This window comes from Gymnoscopelus microlampas, assembly GCF_963454915.1.
Source record: "Gymnoscopelus microlampas genome assembly, chromosome: 13".
NCBI lineage: Eukaryota > Metazoa > Chordata > Actinopteri > Myctophiformes > Myctophidae > Gymnoscopelus > Gymnoscopelus microlampas.
The window spans coordinates 12,611,777-12,633,621 of NC_139950.1; the positions used below are offsets into that span (position 1 = coordinate 12,611,777).

Here is a 21,845-nt window from a genome sequence, read left to right on the forward strand (position 1 = left end):
AGGGACGCTATAGGGACCATGTGGATAACTAGCATCTATTAAATAAAATAAAAAAGGCAACAAGAACTGATAGAAGGAAAGTGAGGATTGCTAGGGGTGATTGCTAGGGGTGAGTGCTCGGGGGTGAGTGCTAGGGGGTGATTGCTAGGGGTGATTGCCAGGGGGTGAGTGCCAGGGGGTGAGGCGGAGTCTGAAGTTGAGCCCGTGGAGGAGATAGCCCGTTGAAAGTGTCCACTATAAAAGATTGACAGAGCGTTGTAAATTATTGAGGGTGGTGTGTGTGTGATCGGGTTGCATGCTGTTTGATCCCCGGGGAGCTAAGCTGGTCTCAGACCTGTTGAACTTTAAGGCTCGGTTCACTCGGCCACGTTTAAAACTCTAAAAGTCTCCCACACGCTTTCATGTGCCTGCCATGCTAAGCCGACAACATGCAAACTACACACCCACAGGAAACAGATCTGTCTCTGCCGGGCGAGGTGTGTGTGTGTGTGCGTGTGTGTGTGTGTGTGTGTGTGTGTGTGTGTGTGTGTGTGTGTGTGTGTGTGTGTGTGTGTGTGTGTGTGTGTGTGTGTGTGTGTGTGTGTGTGTGATTTATCACACACACACCTGGTTAAGGAACTGTCATCAAAACAACGACTTGTCCTCCTTGTAACCTTTCTCCAAACCGCTGTGTTTACCACGTGTATGTGTGTGTGTATGTAGGCGCGCGTGCGTGTGTGCGTGTGCGTGTGTGCATGTGTGTGTGTGTGTGTGTGTGTACTTGTATTACTATATTTATGAGGGCCAAAGATCCCCATAAGTTAGGGTGAACATTCAGCCCCTCATACCAGGACCCTAAAATCGATGTGCTCGCCGCGCACACGCGTGCCCATTTATGCACACACACATGGTGAAACACAGAGGCAATGAGTGATTGACAAACATTGCGTTGATTTCAGACATGCAATGCATTTGTTCATGTTTTCTGATTGGTTAGGTGAGCATGTTTACATGAACAGAACATGATAAGCGTCTATGCAACCACTGATAACAACTATTATTATTTTAAATCTGGCAACAATGGGACAATTTTGTTGTGAATGTTGAAAACCAGGACATATTAGTATTTTAGAGATATTTCTCGGGACTCTGGGACACGCAGCTTGAAACCGGGACAATCCTGGCCAAACCGGGACGTCTGAACACCCTATATGTCGTAAAATGTTTTTCAAAATAGTAAGAAATGTGGCCCGGACCGCTGGATTTGCGGTTCGGGCACCTAGGCTCCAATGCAGCCTGACGGCACGTTGCGGGTTTGAGTCCCGTTCCGAAGACCTTTGCTGCATGTCACTCCCCGCCTCTCTTTCCCTGTTTAAGAGCGCAAACACTTGTTTACTTTATTGCGTGTGCTTTCAGACATGCCTCTGTTCGCTCTGCTGTCGTGGGGTTGCTGCTGTGTTCTGTTCATCCAACCAAGCCGAGGTGAAGGTAAGAGTTACATGATCTATACGTTCAACCAGTGGTTCTCAAACTTTTTCATGTCAAGGACCCCCAAATAGATAATGTATTTGGCCGTGGACCCCCATCTCAAAATATTTTGTTCCAGGGACCCTCAGAAGCTAAGATTTAAAAAATATATATTCAAAGATTTGCACAAATCTTCAAGATTTTTTCAAAAATAGCAGATCTACATCTGTTATGTTTGAATAGCCAAAGTATAAAATATGGTTAAAGAGGTTAACGTGATTGTGACGCTAACAAACTGGTACCCCCCCAAGGACCCCTGGGGGTCCCCTGACCCCACTTTGAGAACCAATGCATTGAACCACATGAACTGCCTATTCTGGAAAAAAACATCTTTACAGTCAAAGTAGACTGTATTCCATGAAGGAATTCATCTGATGAAACATATTATATCAACTGACACACACACACACGCACACGCACGCACGCACGCACGCACGCACGCACGCACGCACGCACGCACACACTGATTGTGTGTGTGTGTGTGTGTGTGTGTGTGTGTGTGTGTGTGTGGTGTTAAGTTTCATGGTTGGTGTAAATTTGGATCTTCCAGTTTTAAACACGGAGGCCTCGTGTCTCCTCGTTCAGCTCCTATCCTTGTCTCCTCTCCTTTCTAGGGATGGGAATCTTAAAGGATTTTATCCATTCCGATTATCGTTCATCAATAGCGCTTATCGGTTCTGGTTCTTATCGACTCTGGTCCTTATTCCCTGTTTCTGTGTAAAAAAACAAACCAGAAAATGGCAAATGTTTAGATAAGAAAACATATGCATTGTTTTAAGTACATAGTATGTAATAGTGCTAGTACAAATTGTGTATATCATAAAAAAACATAGCTGCATGTTATACATCTTATATATCGTTGCTGTCGGGTCAAAACCGTTCCTTTTTAAAACAATTTAAAATAGTGAAAATAGCCAATCTACAAGCTCACACCGACTCGTATCGCGAGGCTTTGTGATCTTGTAGATCGCCCATTTTCACTACTTTTGTGTGACACTTGCATGATGAAGTAGGGCATTCATTTACGAAACAAGTTGAATAATGGAGATATGAGGTTTCTGCCTGACAGCAACGATATAGGAAACCTACTGAATAAGGGAGACCATATTTTCATGACCCTTAAACCACACGTTCATACATGCACCATATTGTGCACATCAGGATCAGGCGTCATTTTAGGGGCAAGGCCACTTGGCCTTAGGTGTTGTAATTATTTTGAGGGCACAAAGGCCAAATACCAGGGCAGGAAGGCCATAAAAAGTCCATAAAGAGTCCACTGAAATAATTAATTTAACTTGAAGGTTAAAGATGATTTTATTTTAGTACATACAGTACAAGAATAGTATAACTATCTGAGAAATATAACCCATTTATTTCACAAACTAATGTATTGGCAAAATTACCAATAATTGTCTATTGGTCTCAATATAAGTCACCTTCAGCCGTGGACTTTACTGACTGAAGTAGGGGTCACATTAATCACATTAGATTCACAGATTAGAGAATTTATGTATTTTCCTTTTCCTATAAGTTATTTTCATTCAAATGAAATGTAATTGAACTTGCACCAATAATGACTTTAGTTGATTTTTCACTATTCAAAATACATTATTTCTTAATTATTAATAATTATAGCTTGAAGATTGGCTATTTTCACAATTCTAAATATTTTCTAAATAATGCGGTAAATGGGGGCCCATTTACCGCACCATACCCAGCACCATCTCCATTGCCGTTTGCGAAAGCCCCCCCCCCTCCCCCCTTGCGTTGGGGCCCCGCGATTTTGCGTTACGCCACTGGTTCTGTATCAGTATACAGACTAATTTTATAAATACGGACAGATTTCATTCTAATTGGCTACTGCCTATGAATTTCATGGGCCTGGTGCACACAGCAGCACAACAGGTGAATGCAATTAACTCAAACGAGGACTGTGCTGCCAGGCTCAAACTGTCACATTTTAGCTGCTGAAATAAGCTCACCATTTGGATCATTGTTGACAAACGAACAGAACATGGATGTTGTTTGCAAAAGGATTATTTAGTTCTTGTCCATCAGAGTGGTGAGGTCACAGCTTCTCTCTACTTTTGTGTGATATTGATAGCCTAAACTTTTAATTAGTTTGAAGTATCTATATTTTGCTGTTGATCAAGAGTTGGGTTTTGTACTGTGATTTGATGTGCACACATGTGCTGCCACTGACAACAATGACGACACAGACAGCTGCTATATGCAGTTCACTTGTTCTACTGGGTAGTTCTAGTAAAATGGCAGTAGTTCCAACATTCTAAAAGACAAAGGTAGTGTAGGCCAGGGTAAATTAATGATGATAAAACAATACATCGGGGCACATTGGTCTGCAGGCTACTACAGAACTCTCTCTCTCTTTCTCTGTCTCTCTGTCAATAGCATTGCTTGATTCGCAGCATTTTAAACTGGACAATAGGCTAGAAATCAAACCTACCACTGGTTATATGTGCAGCGTTTCACTTGATGTTGTCCACAAAGTATATAGATTCTCAACCAGACAACTGGTGTCGTATTGACAGGAAGATCAATTACTTTAGCACTTTACCACATATGGGCCCATTCTGTCAGCCCAAATCAGATTGGTTTTATGCAACCTGAGCAAGGCTAAGGATTGAAATGTGCTTCCAATAGGCTATGCAGAGCAGCCATGTTGGACAGAAATTGGGCCTCGTCCTATACTTCTTTCACAGGTCTTACCAATGATACTAATACGAAGGATCTGTTCCTTGAAGTGTAGCACAGTGGTTCTCAAACGTTTTAATTTCAAGGACCCCCATAACTCATTTGGTTCCACGTGTACACTCTCAGAGTTACACACCCGTAAGGGGCCATTTGGAACCCCCTCAAGGAACCATGAGGGTCCCTGGACCACACTTTGAGAGTGTGTGTGTGTGTGTGTGTGTGTGTGTGTGTGTGTGTGTGTGTGTGTGTGTGTGTGTGTGTGTGTGTGTGTGTGTGTGTGTGTGTGTGTGTGTGTGTGTGTGTGTGTGTGTGTGCGTGCGTGCGTATTTTGCTTTAGTTTTCTTTCTGTTTAGACGGCATAAAACAATGCGATCCCAATCTGGATAGGCCATAAATCAGATTTGGGCTGGCAGTCTGAACAGGGCAACCCAGGGGGAGCCGGGCATCGAACCGGGGACACTCCCATTTCCTGACCCACATACAGGCAGCATATCAGGATATCACAAACTATACAGGCAGACAGTGGATGAACGCAGGCGTCGTGCATACATAGACATCAAAGGGGCTTCAAGCCCCTGAACTATTACCCGTCTGTATAAAGTACCCTCTCTCCTGACCATGGATGTAGCATTTACTTTGGAATGAAATGCAAATTCCTCCTTTCCTTTCCATGCAGCACCTGATTCGGATGCTATCAATGCATAGAATGGGAGATTATCACGTTCTATCAGACCATTGAATGGGCGAAGTAGGCGACCTACCGTCTACCCCGCGATTTATCAGACCATTCAGTGGGCGTAATCAGGAGCTACTGACCTACCGACGGAGATGACTTAAATACTTTAGTTTCGGTTTTGGTTTTGGTTGTTTCGGTTTCGGACCATGACGGAGGCGCGCAGTCTCAGGCGAGGTGGAGCCCCGCGACGGGCCACCGAAGGAGCTAAGGCGACTGAGTTGCCGTCCGGAGCGGTGCGACCCTCGCCTGTGCCTACTCAGCGCCGTTCGAGTTATGTACCGATATGGACAGAATCGTAAATATTGTTGTGGGGACTGCTCCGCCTCCGTCGGTAGGTCAGTAGCTCCTGATTACGCCCAATGAATGGTCTGACAAATCGCGGGGTAGACGGTAGCTCGCCTACTTCGCCCATTCAATGGTCTGATAAAACGTGATAATCTCCCATTCAATGCATTGATAGCATTCGAAGCCGGTGTTCCATGACGTAACCTAAATGCAGCATTCAAGAGGCCTTTTCCAAAACTCTTCTGAACTTGAATACAATATTTGAAAGTATTGCCCGCTCTGTGTAGAAATCCATCCTATGATCTACAAGCTGATCTACCATGATCTACAAGCTGATCTACATGCTGACAACACGACGCGCTGTCAGCTTGTAGATCAGCTATTTTCGGTCTAGGAATGTCGAATGAAATTCCAGCCAAAAGTGCCCTTTTATAAATTTCAGCCCCTGCCCCTCTAACATTCTCCGCACGTCCCTGAAAGCAAAGGTAGTTTCGAGCTGCGTTCGCTTCCCGCGTTTGCGCGTCTTACTTGTTTAGTATTTATGTTTAAAATGTTGGACTACCTCCACTCAAACAAGGCCTCATGGGTATACATATGTACCTTTCTCCACAATAATGAATGGGTATCAGCACGTTTAGGAGCTGATAAGCGGAACCGAAATCACTTTCATGGGTACACGGTACTTGATATTTTGCATTCGGCTCTAACTTGGAAACACATTTCGGTACCCAACCCTATACCCTTCCTTCTCTCCTCTTTCCCTCTCTTATCTCCTTTCCTTCTCTTCTCTCTGTTGTATCCTTGTTCTCTCATCTTCACTAGTACTACTCTCTTCTCCACAGAGACTGTTGGGGGCGCATGGCCACAGACAGTGCACCTGTTGAGCTGAATAACCAACCAATCAGAGAGCCACTTCAACAGAGCTCTGTTGCTATTGTGATGGGCCATCATGAGTGCATGCGTGTGTGTGAGAGTGTGTGTGTGTGTGTGTGTGTGTGTGTGTGTGTGTGTGTGTGTGTGTGTGTGTGTGTGTGTGTGTGTGTGTGTGTGTGTGTGTGTGTGCGTGTGCGTGTGCGTGTTCCTATTGTGCCAGGGGCATTGTGTTGTGTTGCAGCTGTCCCCTCCATCATTATGGTGGGGACACACTAGCCGGTGACAAGCCTGCAGGTTAGGGGGTCAGGGCTGGCATCTATATACAGATGTCATTGTGTAAACAATCCTCTGACAAGTGTCCATGCTCTGCGTGTCTGGCTGAATCCAAAGCTCCTAAAATAAAACACACTGACAGTTAAAAACCACACGGAAACATAATGATTACGGCTCACCTGGAAACACCACAGCATCTATAGTGAATGCTTTGCTAATGCTGCGTTCACACTGGCTGCTACGAAGCTACAGGCTACCATTCCTTTTCAATGGAAGCCAGTGACATGAAGAGACAAAGCGAAGCCTGACGTTTGTAGCTGCTACAAAATGTACAGAGATACAATCCAAGTTGAGCTGACTTCAACTGCAACCAAGTGTCCAGACTGAGACATCCACATTTAATCACAGTTCAAATCTTAGTTTCCATGTAGTCTGACTCCATTCTGGGACTGGGTAGGCCGAGGCAATTCTGATATGGACTGCCAGTGTGACTAAGTAAGAGATAAAGTTCAGTGAGGTGGTCATTATTGTAAAATAAACACCCAAATGCTTGGAGGGGTTTGTTTCCCAATAACTCACTGCATGTATGAATGTCTTGGCTGCTCTATTCTAGGAACCATTAAGGCTCTATTGTTCTGGAAAAGTGCACGGGGGGGGGGGCATCGGCAGACAAATGCTGGTTGGGGGCTGGTTTGATGATGGGACAGGCTAGGGACTGGGTGGATGACTGGGTTTGCTGATGGGACGGCTTAGGGATTGGGTTGAAGACGGGGTTTGCTGGTCAGGGTCACTCGGTGGCCAGTATCTGTGGCATGTGGCATTTGATGTATGTGTTTACCTTGCTTACTGTAAGTCGCTCTGAAGGAAGAGCGCCTGCTAAATGCCTAAATTGTAACTGTAAATTGCATGCGGCAGACCTGTGCTGTGCTACTGAAGCCCAGCTCCTAGCAAGCATCAGCATTCAGCATACCTGGCTGTGTGGTTTATATTAAACGTGGGTTTGATGTGGGTATGGTTAGACATGGCGGGGTTGACCAGCTCAGCCGCCTTGTGGTTAGAGTGTCCTCCCTGAGATAGTGAGGTTGGGGTTCAATCCCCCAGTCAGGTCATACTGTACCAAATACTATACAAACAGGGCCAATGCCTACCTGCTTGGTACTAAGCATCAAGGGTTGGATTGGGGGGTAAGTCCATGTGACATGCTAGCGTCATGTCCAGGAGGTGTACTTGTGCATCAAACTGCCTCATTGCTGCAGAAACATCAAATAGGCCAAATGCTATTACTTACTTAGTTACTTAACTACTTAGCTACTTACTTACTTACTTAATTGGCATGGTTAACATTAGACACAGGTTTGGAGTGTTTAGAAGGCCTCGTCTTGTTCAAATGCAGAGCATTCATTCCTGACAATGCCACTTTGCTACATTAACCTGTTTTGCTAATTTGTCTGTTATGTGGTTGTTAACGGTTTTTAACGTGGTTGTTAATGTTGCTAGCATGGTTGCTACCGTGGTATTGTTCCAGCTGCTGTCAACCTGGCCAGAGTTCAGACTCATGAACACTTGTTGAACTCTGGGTGGAACCTCGCCCGAGGTGGAAACTTCCAAGCATGTTAGAAATGTGTTTATGACTTATTTCTGTGCCTCATAATACTTGACCAGTGTGGTTCCAGTAGTGACAGGCTCTCTAGACACTGCCCCTACCACCTCATATATACACACCCTCATAAAACTTTATTATCATATATAACACTATTACAGACTCCCCGCTGAGAGAGAAATGATCAACAGTGTTCTGGAACTGGCTTCAGTAAAACCGCAAATGATGAGTGAACCATGCTCTTCAAAGTTCAACTTCAAATTGCTTTATTTTCCTTCCGGAATTTGTGCCAAGGATAGACAACCATACATATAATACACAATGTATTGTACCCTCATCTACTGTATACATTAACCACACAAACCATAGGGTCCCTATTCTGGGCATTGTCATTAGGAACATTCAGTGAAAATAGGCAAAGATCTGGCGATAACAGCAAGCTCCCTATTTTGGGCATGTCATTAATAGAACAACATTCGGCAAAAAGAGGCCAAAATTTGGCTAAAATAGCTGATCTATAAGCAAGTTTTACAATCACCACAGCTGACACTAACACCTGGATCAGATTTTATTGGCCAGCCTTTTTACTTTCAGCCTGTGTCTTATCCCAGCCCCTTCTCGCTTAAAATATGTAAATATAGTGCTAATTGACCAAAATACATGCATAATGTAGAGTACATTATGTTCTAGTCATAAGTAACATATTGACGTAAAGTCTTATAACAATATTGTACAGTTGTACCAGTTCAGTGGCCTTGTGGTCTGAGGGCCCTATCTTGCGTGTCACCTTATGCCTAAACGCTTTAGACATGTTTTACTATTTTGAAAAACATTTTAAAAGAGTTAGAATAGCCGATCTACAAGCTCACAACCTGTCGATGTAGATCGGCTATTTTCACTGTTTTAAAATGTATTTCAAAATAGTAAAAAATGTCAAAAAACCTTTAGGCATAACGGTTAAGGTGGCGAGCAAGATAGAGCCCTCTGTCTGTCCTGAGACTGGGAGGTCGGGGTTCAATCCCCGGCCGGGTCATACCAAAGACTATAGAAATGCTACCCAATGCCTGCCGGCTTGGCACTGAGGTTGGGGGTAAGTCCCTGCGACATACTAGTTATATGTCCAGGAGGCGCACTTGTACATCATGTGACATCGTCAAGCTAATAGAAACTCCAGCATTTCTCTTCCTGGAAAGTTTGCATGTTGAAATATTAGAAGCCATTGTGCCAGAGTGAAATAAATCTGTATTCTACCTGTAAGCCTGGAGACTGGCATTTCAAAAACTGGGTCTCATCAGTAGAGTCAGTGCTTTCATCACACATGGCATAAACACAATAAGAACATAATAATGTTCTGTAAAAGAAATATATAATTTATGTAGGCCTATTTATTTCAATGATATGAAGATATGTTGAAAATGGGTGAAGATGTCCTTTAACAGTTGCACTATAGGCCATCACACCGCTCAACGTGTCCACTAGCTCGCCTGGTGGCCTACTCGGGTGCACAGCACAGAACTCAAGCCCACTTCTCTGCCCTGCTTTTGTTTGAACAAAGGACTAACAAAGGATTTGGCTCTACAAATAAAGGGAAAAAGGGGACGTCGAGTTTTTTTCCATCGGTTAGATATGGCTGTCAATCAAACCTGCACCTTGTGAGTGGAATATTCCTGCCACGCCCACATCAGGAACCCCACTCGTGCGGTGAGTCAGACGTTAGTCAGAACCGCGTACACAGTTGTTTGGTTCTGACTCACAATACTTTGGAATGTCAGCGCCAACATGATTATAGATGCATAGAGCAGTGGTCGGCAAGTAAGTTTGGCCTCGGGCCGAACTTTTTCAAAGACATTAGATGGTGGGCTAGAACACAATTAACGGCTAATTTAGGACGTGGAACTTGCAACAAACAAAACATATACAATAATAATAACTGTATTGTTATAAAAGTTACTACATAAAGATGTGGTAACAAAAGCATGTGGAATCAAATGTTACAGGTGCACACAGAAATGCTTATCTAATCATTTTTGTGCATTAGTCATCCTTGAATGTTTCACTTAGAGGATATTTAGTGAACATTTAATCTGGAGACAGAGAGTACTCCTTTTCGAACAAGAGCTCTTTCATGGTTCAAGGTCTCTTAGAATGGAGAGTATCATTTGAGGCATGTGAAACACAGCTTTGGTGTGTTTTTTAAACGTGAGAGGAGATTTTCATCCAAAAGTCTCAAGAGGAAAGTTGACAGTGAAAACATAACATTCAAAGAATGGAAATAGAACTATTTGTTCATCATACCTGATTTCATCAATTCAAAGCTATTGCTGTCCATATCCTACCTGGACTGTCAGTCAGCTATTGTAAATTATTTACAAAATTACTTGTCGGGGCCAGATATTAACGCTGTCTGGCCAGTTCTGGCCCACGGGCTGCCTGTTGCCTACCACTGGCATAGAGCCTCTAACTGTATGTCTCTGAATTAAATAAGAATAAGAATATTTGGGGTGAGACTAAACTAAATGATTACTGTCACAAACATCAGTGTTTTTTACCCGTCTGATCAGGGTTCTCAGTGAGTAAAGAGGTCAACAGGTCAACGTCTTACTTAAGGGCATAAGGCTGTTTTTGTGGGATCAAACCTACGTCCTTGGGGTTACAGGACAGTGTCTCTGGCAATCAAAACTCACAGTTTCAATTTCAATCAGTTTCAATTGTTCATACAGTATGTGCTAACTAAGTGGTACGTGCTGAATGCCTGTTATCTTCCATTGTGTGTGTGCGTGTGTGCGCGTGTGTGTGTGTGTGTGTGTCCTCCTAATCCATGGCTCTCCCAGCTGCGCGTTAGTTGTGGTGTGTGTGTGTGTGTGTGTCCATTCTCAAATAACACTTGCACAACATCTCAGCTGTTGTGTTGGAGCTACAGAATAACACTGTACACACACACACACACACGCACACAATGGAAGATAACTGGCATTCAGCACGTACCAGTAACTGACCACTTAGTTAGCTACATAACTGCAATATCCTTGCTTCATTTCCACTTGTACAGTTGAGTAAAGTTGATGTGCAGTAGTTGTAGAGTTGTCTATCAATCTATCTATCTATCTATCTGTCCGTCCGGCAGTCCATTTTTTTCTTTCTTTCTTATCAAGGACAATGCAAAAAAACATTGTGTCAAGTGACAATACCATGAGACGTATTGCATGTATCGCATACAGAGTTTTTTTTTCACAAGGCAAATTTGCAACTCCTGTCCCTGGTGAGGCCGTTCACCTATGTTTAAAAAAAAAAAAAAAACTCAATAAATACAGTGCTCTGATTAAATACAAAAACGACATAACATTCACAAAATGGTGACAAAATACAGCCATATAAACAATGACATTCTGAACATTATAAAATAATTAAATCACATTTGTGTGTGTGTATAGTGTGCTGCTGCTGTGCACGTGCAGACATTATGTTGTACAAGTGCACAAGTTGTGTAGTTGAACGGTAGTTGTGTTTTGTGTGTATTTATACAGTTGTGTATTTATACAGTAGCGGTGTAGTTGTACAGTTGCGTGTCCAGAGTTGTTTGTGGATTTCTGCAGGTATTTGGACAGATCCAGACATGATGGCAGAGCATTCCTCTACGCCTACTACACACACACACACACACACACTCCTATCAGTGAAATGCTTCCTACATACTATCCTGAGACAGTGTCGATGCAGAACTCAGATACTGCGCACACACACACACACACACACACACACACACACACACAGATGGCAGCCCTGGTGCCAACAACGTCCCTGTATCTCCTTTGCAGCACTATTGTCACCATTGGAACTTACCACACACACCCACACACACTTCTGGCAGCACACACTGCTTAAGAGGTCACAACACACGTGGCATGCGTAGTGCCCAGAGGTCAGAGGTCATAGGATGAGTGCCATTAATGACCCCTCGGAGACCTCAAGTCTCTGGTGCTTGTTTCAGCTGCTGCTATTCAACACACACACACACACACACACACACACACACACACACACACACACACACACACACACACACACACACACACACACACACACACACACACACACACACACACACACACACACACACACACACACACACACACACACACACACACACACACAGTGAACAATGTCAATGAGTGAGCTGACAGGACAACATGATAGGACAGACAGACAGACAGACAGAGGCATGGTGGCGCAGTCGGTAGTGTTGTCGCCTCACAGCTAGAAGGTCCTGGGTTCTATTCCCACCGGGGACGCTGTGGGCGCTGTGGGCGTGTTCTCTCCTCCGCATCATCAGTGCCCATACCCTAGGTGGGGTTGGCGAAAGGGCCTTTCTGTGTGGAGTCCTTTGCAAGTTCTCCCCGTGTCCCCTATGGTAGGTTTCCTCACAAAAAAACATGTAGTAATCCTGGTCTCTATACTGCCTCCCCCTGGTAAGCCAGGGTGCCTGATGGAGGGGAAACTCCCTCCCTGTCAAGTGATAAGAAGCGGTCTGCTCACTCCTCATGCATTGATGGAAGCATGAGCTCAGTGCGGGGCTCTCCCCAGGCTGGCAGAGGGAGTGTAACGCCGAGGATTACATGCTTAAGCAATTGGCACTGGGTGAAACAATGGGTTACAGAAAAAACAGACAGACAGACAGATAGACAGATGGATAGATAGTGTTCCTTGGGGGGGGGGGTTTCCAAATGGACCCTTACAGGTCTGTAACTCTGAGTTACAGGGGTCCTTGAAATTAAAAGGTTTGAAAAGAAATGAGATACAGGCAGCCAGGCAGGCAGGCAGGCAGACCTTGTTTCCATTGTGGTCCGTCACCTACTGTACTGCCACTGTGAACCCAGGAGACTGCTTTAGTTTTGCCAGGACAAAATATGATAGCACACCTTCATATGATATGCTTGATAGGACAGTAATATATATTTTGTAATATAGATTTCTTATATATATATATATATATATATATATATATATATATATATATATATATATATATATATATACACACAAATCCAGAAGGTTTCAAAATAATTTCTGAAAATGAAATAAAACATACTATAAATATAACAAACATTTAAGAAAGAGTTTAAATGGCCGATCCACAGGACGTGTTGTGAGCTTGTGAGCTCAACACAAGCTTGTGAGTTCACAAATTGTGAATTAACCGTCTTACGTCCTATTAAATAGGACTTAAGTGGTTAATTCACAATGTGTTTTTTTGTAAGTTTGGGTCCCAGGGGAGACATCAAATTTCTCTGCTGGGGTCTCGAGCTAAAAGGTTTAAGGAACCAATGGTCTAGTAACATATACGGAGCATCAGGCCCCAAAACAACCGCTTCAGGGGCAGCTTTTATCCACAAGATTTGAATTCCTCAACTCTTGACACCAGCATACCAACCCCAGCGCGCGCGCACACACACACACACACACACACACACACACACACACACACACACACACACACACACACACACACACACACACACACACACACACACACACACACACACACACACACACACACACACACACACACACACACACAGTTGAGATGACTCTAAACTTGACACTTGAAACAATGCTGAACTAAATGATGAGTTATGCTGCTTCACAGTTCTCCAACAACACGTTCTAGCAATGGTTTGTTCATTTGCCAAAGCTTACAACTATATACAGACACACAAAATCTGTCTGTCTGTGTGTTGTCATATGGATATGATATGTATGATATTAATGATGTATGTTGTGTCCTGCAGGTTTTACCTGTATGTGCAGCATGTCATATGGATATGATATGATATTAATAATATCTGTTGCATCCTACAGGCTCCAACTGTACATGCAACATGAGCAACAGTCGCTGCGACGAGACCGGAGTGTGTCGGTAAGAACTAATCTCCATGGTTACGAGATGATGATGATGATGATGATGATGATGATTACTAGGGCTGTCCCCTCTTAGACTTAGATTGTGTTAGTTGATTGGGCATTAAACTCTGGATATAATCATAGGCACATTAGGAGACAATGGCTGGTGCACTGCCTTAAGGGACACAATGATTGACCGATGTGACACAATGTCAGTTGGTGTTGGTGTGTGTGTAGTTGTCAGGGCGTTTATGAAGCCGTCAGTGCAGACAGGAATGTGCTGGCATGGACTCACATATCTCAGATGTACCAACATGTCCATCAAAAATGCTGCTCTCTGACTGTCTCTGTGGTGGAGCCACAGAACACATCAGTGGAGTGTGTGTTACGTGTGTTTATACGCCCTCTGGTGGCCACAGTAATACATATAAATCCACATTCAAGAGTTTGCATTGGCAAAAGGGGGGTAGGAGTTTACAAGTTTACACTTCATCCTACTATCTTTTCAAACATTGTTGTTGCTATCCTTGTTTTTTTCTGTTTTGTATTATATTTGTTTTTAATAAATGTTCAAAATAACTTAATTCATTCAAGTCCATAGGCTGGGGTCACAATATGTCTGTCGGTATATGATTATTTTCTTTACGGCAGATATTATGTGAATACTGTAAGTGAGCATTTTACAAAAGCAGGAGATTTGGCACACTGTTAGAGCATGCCCTGCAATTCTTGCTGTCCTATGTTTTTCTCTTTCTTCTCTCTTTCTCCGGACTGCGCCCCAGGCCAGTGCAATAACTGGATGGGGGGCGCACTACAAATACCGAACATATGAACCTATGAACCTGGTTACCACGGGGAAATCTGTGACGGCCCTATAGCCAAAAATATTCCTTAGGCCGGGCATGCTTTAACAGAGTAAAATGCATAATTCCTTCAAATGTTGCACATTATCTACTGGGCTAAATGAGGTGTGTGTGTGTGTGTGTGTGTGTGTGTGTGTGTGTGTGTGTGTGTGTGTGTGTGTGTGTGTGTGTGTGTGTGTGTGTGTGTGTGTGTGTGTGTGTGTGTGTGTGTGTGTGTGTGTGTGTGTGTGTGTGTGTGTGTGTGTGTGTGTGTGGTTATTAGGTGTGACCCCGGCTGGGATGGGGACCAGTGTGAGGTGTGTGTTCAGATGCCAGGGTGCGTGCACGGCTCCTGTCACCAGCCCTGGCAGTGCACGTGTGACCCAGGCTGGACCGGACGCTTCTGTGACAAAGGTGACAACATGACCACATTCCTCACATCGTTATAGTAGTGCTACACTGTAGTTATTACATAGTTAACACACCATAGTTACATAGTAAAGGCAGTAGGCTCTATGCACAGCAACGATATTGGAGAGAAATTGGGCCTCTGAGAGTTACACAGCTGTAAGGGGCCATTTGGAACGCCCTCACACTTTGAGACCCACTGGTGTAGCAGAGCGTTTCCAGTGAGCCAACATGCGCAAGATTCGGTATTTGACCAGAATGGAACAGAGCCTTAATCAGCATCATTGGTAACACCTGTGAAGGAAGTAAGGAAGAGGCCAATTTTCTTTCCAATATGGCTGCTGTGCATAGATCCTATTGGACTGAGTTAACCAGTGAATTTTTGTTTCTCTATAGTTTATATAGGAAATGTTGGCCGTCTCAGCCATCTCAATGGCTGAGGAACAGGGACTACATGTCTCTGTCAGACACCATGTATTTCCAAGACAACAGATATAGCCCTTGTGAAAAAAATGTTATTTTGAGAGCATATTGCCCAACAATATGAATACATTTTCATATGTTTTATTTAGAACTGTTTTATCACAATATTACACTTGAATGTGATGATGGTTGCAGAACTCGGCACAAGTGCCTCGTTCCTGACCGCATCACTGTGATGCCAATATATGTAATATTGCTTATAGTAATAGACCATAATTTCAAAGTAATATACCATCGTTACATAGTAATACACTGTGGTTATTACATAGTAATACGCCATAGTTACAATAGTAATACACTGTGGTTATTACATAGTAATACACCATAGTTACATACTTACTTATCAATACCCTGTAGTTACATATTAATACAACTTATCCGTGTGTGTGTGTGTGTGTGTGTGTGTGTGTGTGTGTGTGTGTGTGTGTGTTGCCTCCCAGACATCCATGTGTGTTCCAGAGAGCGTCCGTGTCTCAACGGAGCCACCTGCGTCACAGACGACACCGGAGAATACTCCTGTCTGTGTCCAGACGGTTACCACGGAAACCACTGTCAACTGAAGACGGGACCGTGTCACCAGAGACGGTCAGTCATGCACCATACTAACCCTAAACTAGACACCCACCAGTGATGTCATATCCACTGTTATGTCACATCCACATCAATGGAAATGCATGCATCTGTACAATGGAAATGCATGCAGAACCAATGGAAATGCATGCAGGAAAAAAAAAAAAAGAGTTCTGTGTTAACGGCAGCTTCTCTGTCGTCTCTATCGACTGAAGTGTTGTGTACAGCCAGCGCAATGGATTTAATACCTGGATATGGTTCCAACGCGCTGTGGGCAATTTGACACAGAGGGAGGCGCATGTTTTGCCATTTCTTGCGACAGGTTGTTTATGCATGGTCACTAGAGAGTACTAGTAGTACTGTACATCTCCTCACCCTGTTACTAGAGAGTACTAGAAGTACATCTGCTCAGCCTGTTACTAGAGAGTACTAGAAGTACATCTGCTCAGACTGTTACTAGAGAGTACTAGTAGTACATCTCCTCATCCTGTTACTAGAGAGTACTAGAAGTACATCTGCTCAGTCTGTCTCTTTCAAACTATCGCCTGCTTTCACTGCTGGCTAGGGGTGTGCCGATACACTAATTTCACGAAACGATACGATACGATATTTGGCTCACAACTTCGATACGATTTCGATACGATACGATACGCACTTTTTTTATTATGAAAATATATGGAGGAGAAAAAAAGAAAATGCAAACAAATAATTCTGTTTTTGCATTATTCAGACATGCAAACTTGTAGCTTTTCAGCTACAATAGCCGTTTTGAATCCAAATAGTATGACACCTGACCCGGAAAAAAAAACATGTTGTCACTCTTTTCACTTCGGGGCCGTTTGCATGCCTGATTATTATGATTGTTAAAAAAAAAAAAAAAAAAAAAAAAAAAAAAGAATTTCAAAAACGATATTTTTTTTTTCCAAAACGATACATATCGTCGCGAAAACGTATCGCGATATATCGCGGGACGATATATCGGCACACCCCTACTGCTGGCATCTGAATGCGGAAACAACAAAAATAATATATCACGCCCACCCAACTTCTGACCAGTCACACTGTCAGAACTACATCTAGGGCTGCAGGAGAGTCTGAAAATAGTTCTGAGAAGCCCCTTCCGAAGTTCTAGTTGACGACATTTTGTAGTTAACATTTTGTAGTTATAACCTACCCTGTCCACACACAGTTCTGATGTTCTGATTGACGACATTTTGTAGTTATAACCTTACCCTGTCCACACACAGTTCTGATGTCCGGACAGAGCATGAACTGGGCTCAACACTAACCCGTCCCATATCCCCCAGGTCCCCCTGTAAGAACGGCGGCCTGTGCGAGGACGACGAAGGCTTCGCCACGGAGCTGCGGTGTCGCTGTCTGGCCGGCTTCACGGGCGAGCGCTGCGAGGCGGACATGGACGACTGTCTCATGAGACCGTGTGCCAACGGCGCCACCTGCCTGGACGGGGTCAACCGCTTCTCCTGCCTGTGTCCCCGCGGCTTCACCGGACGCTTCTGCACGGTCAACCTGGACGACTGCGCCAGCGCTCCCTGCCTCAACGCCGGGAGGTGTCTGGACCGAGCGGGGACCTTCCACTGTCTCTGTCGGCCCGGCTACGCCGGCAGGACATGTCAGGAGGAAGTCTGGAAGGGACAGAACACACACAAGGTTATTTAAGTTATTTGTTTTGTAAGCACACAATACAGTTTTAGTTATTTGTAATTTTTTGTAAAGCCTCATTTTTATTTGTATTAGTAAAATTCGAGTTTTAGTTATTTCATTATTGGAATTGTTTCATTAAAAGTGTTTTATTAAAAGGTTAAAGCTCTATATTGTGATAGCAATCATTGCTATAGTGTTCAGGTGACCTGAGCACTTTCCTCTGATCAGCAGAAAGAACCCATTCATCAGCTTCATTTGTATATTGTTCCAAATCCAATTTATCCAAAACGTTTTTAGATGGAGACGGGGAGACCCCCTGTTACTGAACAAACACTCTATAGCAACAATTACTATGTGAATAAAGAGCTATTAAACACTTATTTTAACTATAAAATATCACTTACACCCCCCTTTAACTTTAAAAAAAACGTACAGACCCATCCAAGTGATGAAGAACAAGGACGAGGACACGCTGGAGTGACACTAGGACAGCAAGATCACTGGACCACCACGAGAAACTCCACTCACACCAGCAGCAGCAGCAGCAGTACTCGTGGTGCTAGTAGTACTAGTAATGGAGACAGGCTGTTGAAGATCTCCGTAAAGGAGGTGGTGACACAGAGGGGTTCCTCAGGCATCTCTGAGGTCCAGTTGGCCACCATGTTGGTTCTGGGTGGGATGACACTGGCCGTGGTCCTGCTCACAGCTGGACTCGTGTTCAGGGGACTCTGGTACCGAGGACACGCATCGTCACGGCAACAGCAACAACAACCGCAACAACAACAACAACAACAACAGCAGCAGCAGCAGCAGCAGAGCGAGGCGATCTGTGCAGAGCAGGAGTACAAGATCTGCTTCCTGCACGCAGCCTCCGGACAGGAAGTGGAGAAGAAGAGACTCAACACTGAGGTCATATAGGAGCTTTCATCGCAACGCTTGTTGCATGTTGCTAGGAGGCGAGGCGAGCCAAACCCGTCGGACATATCCGGCCCGCCTTTGGTTGGGTAATCCAGTGGTTCTCAAGCTTTTTAATTTCAAGGTTGGATTTGCATCAGGCCACGGACCCTCGTTTGATGGGACCCCCACAGTGTAAAATCCTCGGTGTTAATATAACTCTGAGTTGTGTTTTTGCAGCTACGCCTAAACCTAACCCTTAATCCTAACCTTAACCTCACAAAGAACACGGTGTGGGGGTGTATCGTCCTGATGCAGTGAGCTATCCAAGTCACTGCTCCATTGGGGTTGTGGATGTTATTTCCACTTGCTTCCGGGTCGTCGCCATAAGCTCGCTTGGGAATGAACCTGGCGTCACCAGGCTTTCCACACGGAGGAAGGCCTGGTTTCCGTTCTAAAACTGAGCCACGTGATCCGGTCTAAACTGAGCCATGTGATCCGGTCTGAGCCGTGGGATCCGTGTGATCCGGTCTGGAAACAAAGGGGGAATAAATGGTTTCCGGTGGTGTGTGCCGGTTGGCGTCGCATTGTTTTTGTTCCCCACATAATGCAAATCAATTACTTTAGTCTCGCTACGAGTTAGAATAAAATAGGGATATACTAAACGATTATTATAAAAACAAAACGATTTTGACCAAACTAAACACATTTGAAACGAGGGGGAACATTTTGGAGGTGCACCGGCGCTCTGGTTTCCGCCATGGGTTATATCCTCTAGACCGGAGCAGAAAACCGAAAAAGGAGTTGGTCCAAGGCTACTTGGGAATCATATTTTCGCGTTCTACCTGGAACGGTGACCCTACAGTGCCACACTGTAATAATAGTAAGTGATAATAGAGCTGTGATGTAGTAGTGTCATCTGTCAGTCACATGAACATTCACTGCTTTTTCTTCAATACACAGTTTGGAGGAAAAGAAAATAAAAGAAACATTGTATGTACAGATAGTTATTGTTTTCTACAATATTGTTTTTATATAGAACTGGAGAATGCACTGAAGACTCAGACATATGTACAGAATGTACTGTATATTTGTGCGCTGTGAATCACTATGTATACACTGCTGTCTGTTGATGATGTATAAATATAATATATTGGTGTAATTTATTTGTGGAAGGTGAATGTGATGTTCTTGTCTAGGAATCATTTTTTTATACGGCATTGTGTACAATAAATGTGTGTATGTGTGTCTATTAAATGCTCAATATGTTATTATACCAACACAACACATTTCTCTATCCATCCATCCATCCATTCTATACATCTTTGTAAATAAATTACATGATAAATTAGGCTAACTGATTATCGTCCACTGTTGATCATCAGCCAGGGTTGGATACCACATGAATTTCCTACAGTCAACTAAATCACTGTGTGTGTGTGTGTGTGTGTGTGTGTGTGTGTGTGTGTGTGTGTGTGTGTGTGTGTGTGTGTGTGTGTGTGTGTGTGTGTGTGTGTGTGTGTGTGTGTGTGTGTGTAATGTGATATATGCCCCCCCACGAACACTGTAGCCAGCAGAGGAAGTGATCCCCAGAATAAACTGTCACTGAACCCCCCCTCCCACCAGAAAAGATGAGATTTCATGCAGCAGGTGACAATCTACCATACCACAGACAGACAGACAGACAGGCAGGCAGGCAGGCCGACAGACAGAGTTCAGTGGTTAATATGACTGAAAGATGGTATATGATGGAGCAGCTGTGTGCTCATCATGACTGCATGCATTGTGTATTACTGTACAAATATGAGGGTTGTGGAAACCTCATGCAGTATGTCCAAACTGTTACTTTTCAGGGTTCAAGAGTATCATACAGTAGATGTATTTTTATCAAGTCTGACTTTTACTTTCGTATCCAATCAGGGCCGGACTGGGACCAAAATTCGGCCCTGACATTTTGCCCCAGACCGGCCCACCACAACCGACGCGCAGATAGCAGACACTCTACCGCAATTTTGCGCGTGCGGCCGACCCCCCCAGCCTCAAGCCAGATCTCCTAGTCTTCCCAATTGTCAGGCTCACCTGCCGCCTATCATGTGATGTCTCTCTCAGCTCTGTGAGCCGGTGCTACTGAAGGATTGGCCCTCTCCACTTAGAGGCCACCCAGATATGTGTTTTAATCCTGTCTGTGTCGGATTCTGTCACAAGTTCCCTGTATTCCTCAATGGGTGGCAGTGGTGGGGCGCATCAGGTGAAAGCCGATATTACACTCGATGTAAACAGGGTGTAAACGAGGAAATAAGATGGCACTCAGGAACAGACAGGATTAAAACACATCTATTGCACACAGGTTCCTAATGTCGAGTTAACATTCGTGGCTACAGGGTCAGCACTTTGTTTTTGTCTTTGTACATGTACAGAGAAGTACAGGTTTTGCGCACAGATTTCCAGTGACTATAGCGGGGTAGAGACCAAGACTATCATAGATACAAAAGCAAAAGTCAGACTCAATAAAATACATCTATGATTGTCTTGATCCAAGGTTACATCCACGATAGATTTGACGGTCGCCATCTTGTAGGGTTCTTGGGTTCTATGTTCCCCGCTTACCAAAGGGGTTAGTGTTAGAGTTAGGGTTGTAAGCGGGGAACATATAACCTGGGGAACATCCTCATAAGCTGTTAACATGATAGCCTACATGACTAAGGTTTCCAACAGTTGAAATACGGAATTGTATAAGACATTGATATTATAGATATTATTGCACTGATAAGGGACACACTTTGTTCCTTATTTTGGGGAATTAATCAATGACACACTTCTTGCACTCGCCCATCATGATTCAGACATTTGTTCTCTCCACAGGTGGAACTCATCAGGGCTGAGCGGCCAATTCAGCTAGACAGGGACAAAAAAAAAACTTAATGTTCAGTAGAATAACAATTACTTAAAATCATGACTGTGCATTTCTTCACTGCAAATTATGCTGTGCAAATTACCAAGGTGCAAACACGCTGTGCAATTGCAAATAATCCATAATTCAATCAATCAGTAAGGTTGCAATATACAATGTACACCATGGGGCTAAAGAATGGGTCAGAAGCTG

At 43.9% G+C, this 21,845-nt stretch overlaps 1 protein-coding gene across 1 annotated transcript in view; it reads left to right on the forward strand.

The window, feature by feature from the left end:
- The window catches only part of dlk2 (delta-like 2 homolog), a 25,868-nt gene extending 5,872 nt beyond the window's left edge, over positions 1-19,996 (forward strand). The window contains exons 2-7 of the mRNA XM_084077080.1: positions 1,396-1,467; positions 13,842-13,899; positions 15,009-15,139; positions 16,057-16,201; positions 17,494-17,854; positions 18,284-19,996. Coding sequence (XP_083933206.1) covers positions 1,398-1,467; positions 13,842-13,899; positions 15,009-15,139; positions 16,057-16,201; positions 17,494-17,854; positions 18,284-18,766 — 1,248 coding nt within the window. The 5' untranslated portion in view covers positions 1,396-1,397 and the 3' untranslated portion in view covers positions 18,767-19,996. The remainder of the gene's footprint in view (positions 1-1,395; positions 1,468-13,841; positions 13,900-15,008; positions 15,140-16,056; positions 16,202-17,493; positions 17,855-18,283) is intronic.
- Positions 19,997-21,845: the final 1,849 nt, after the last annotated feature.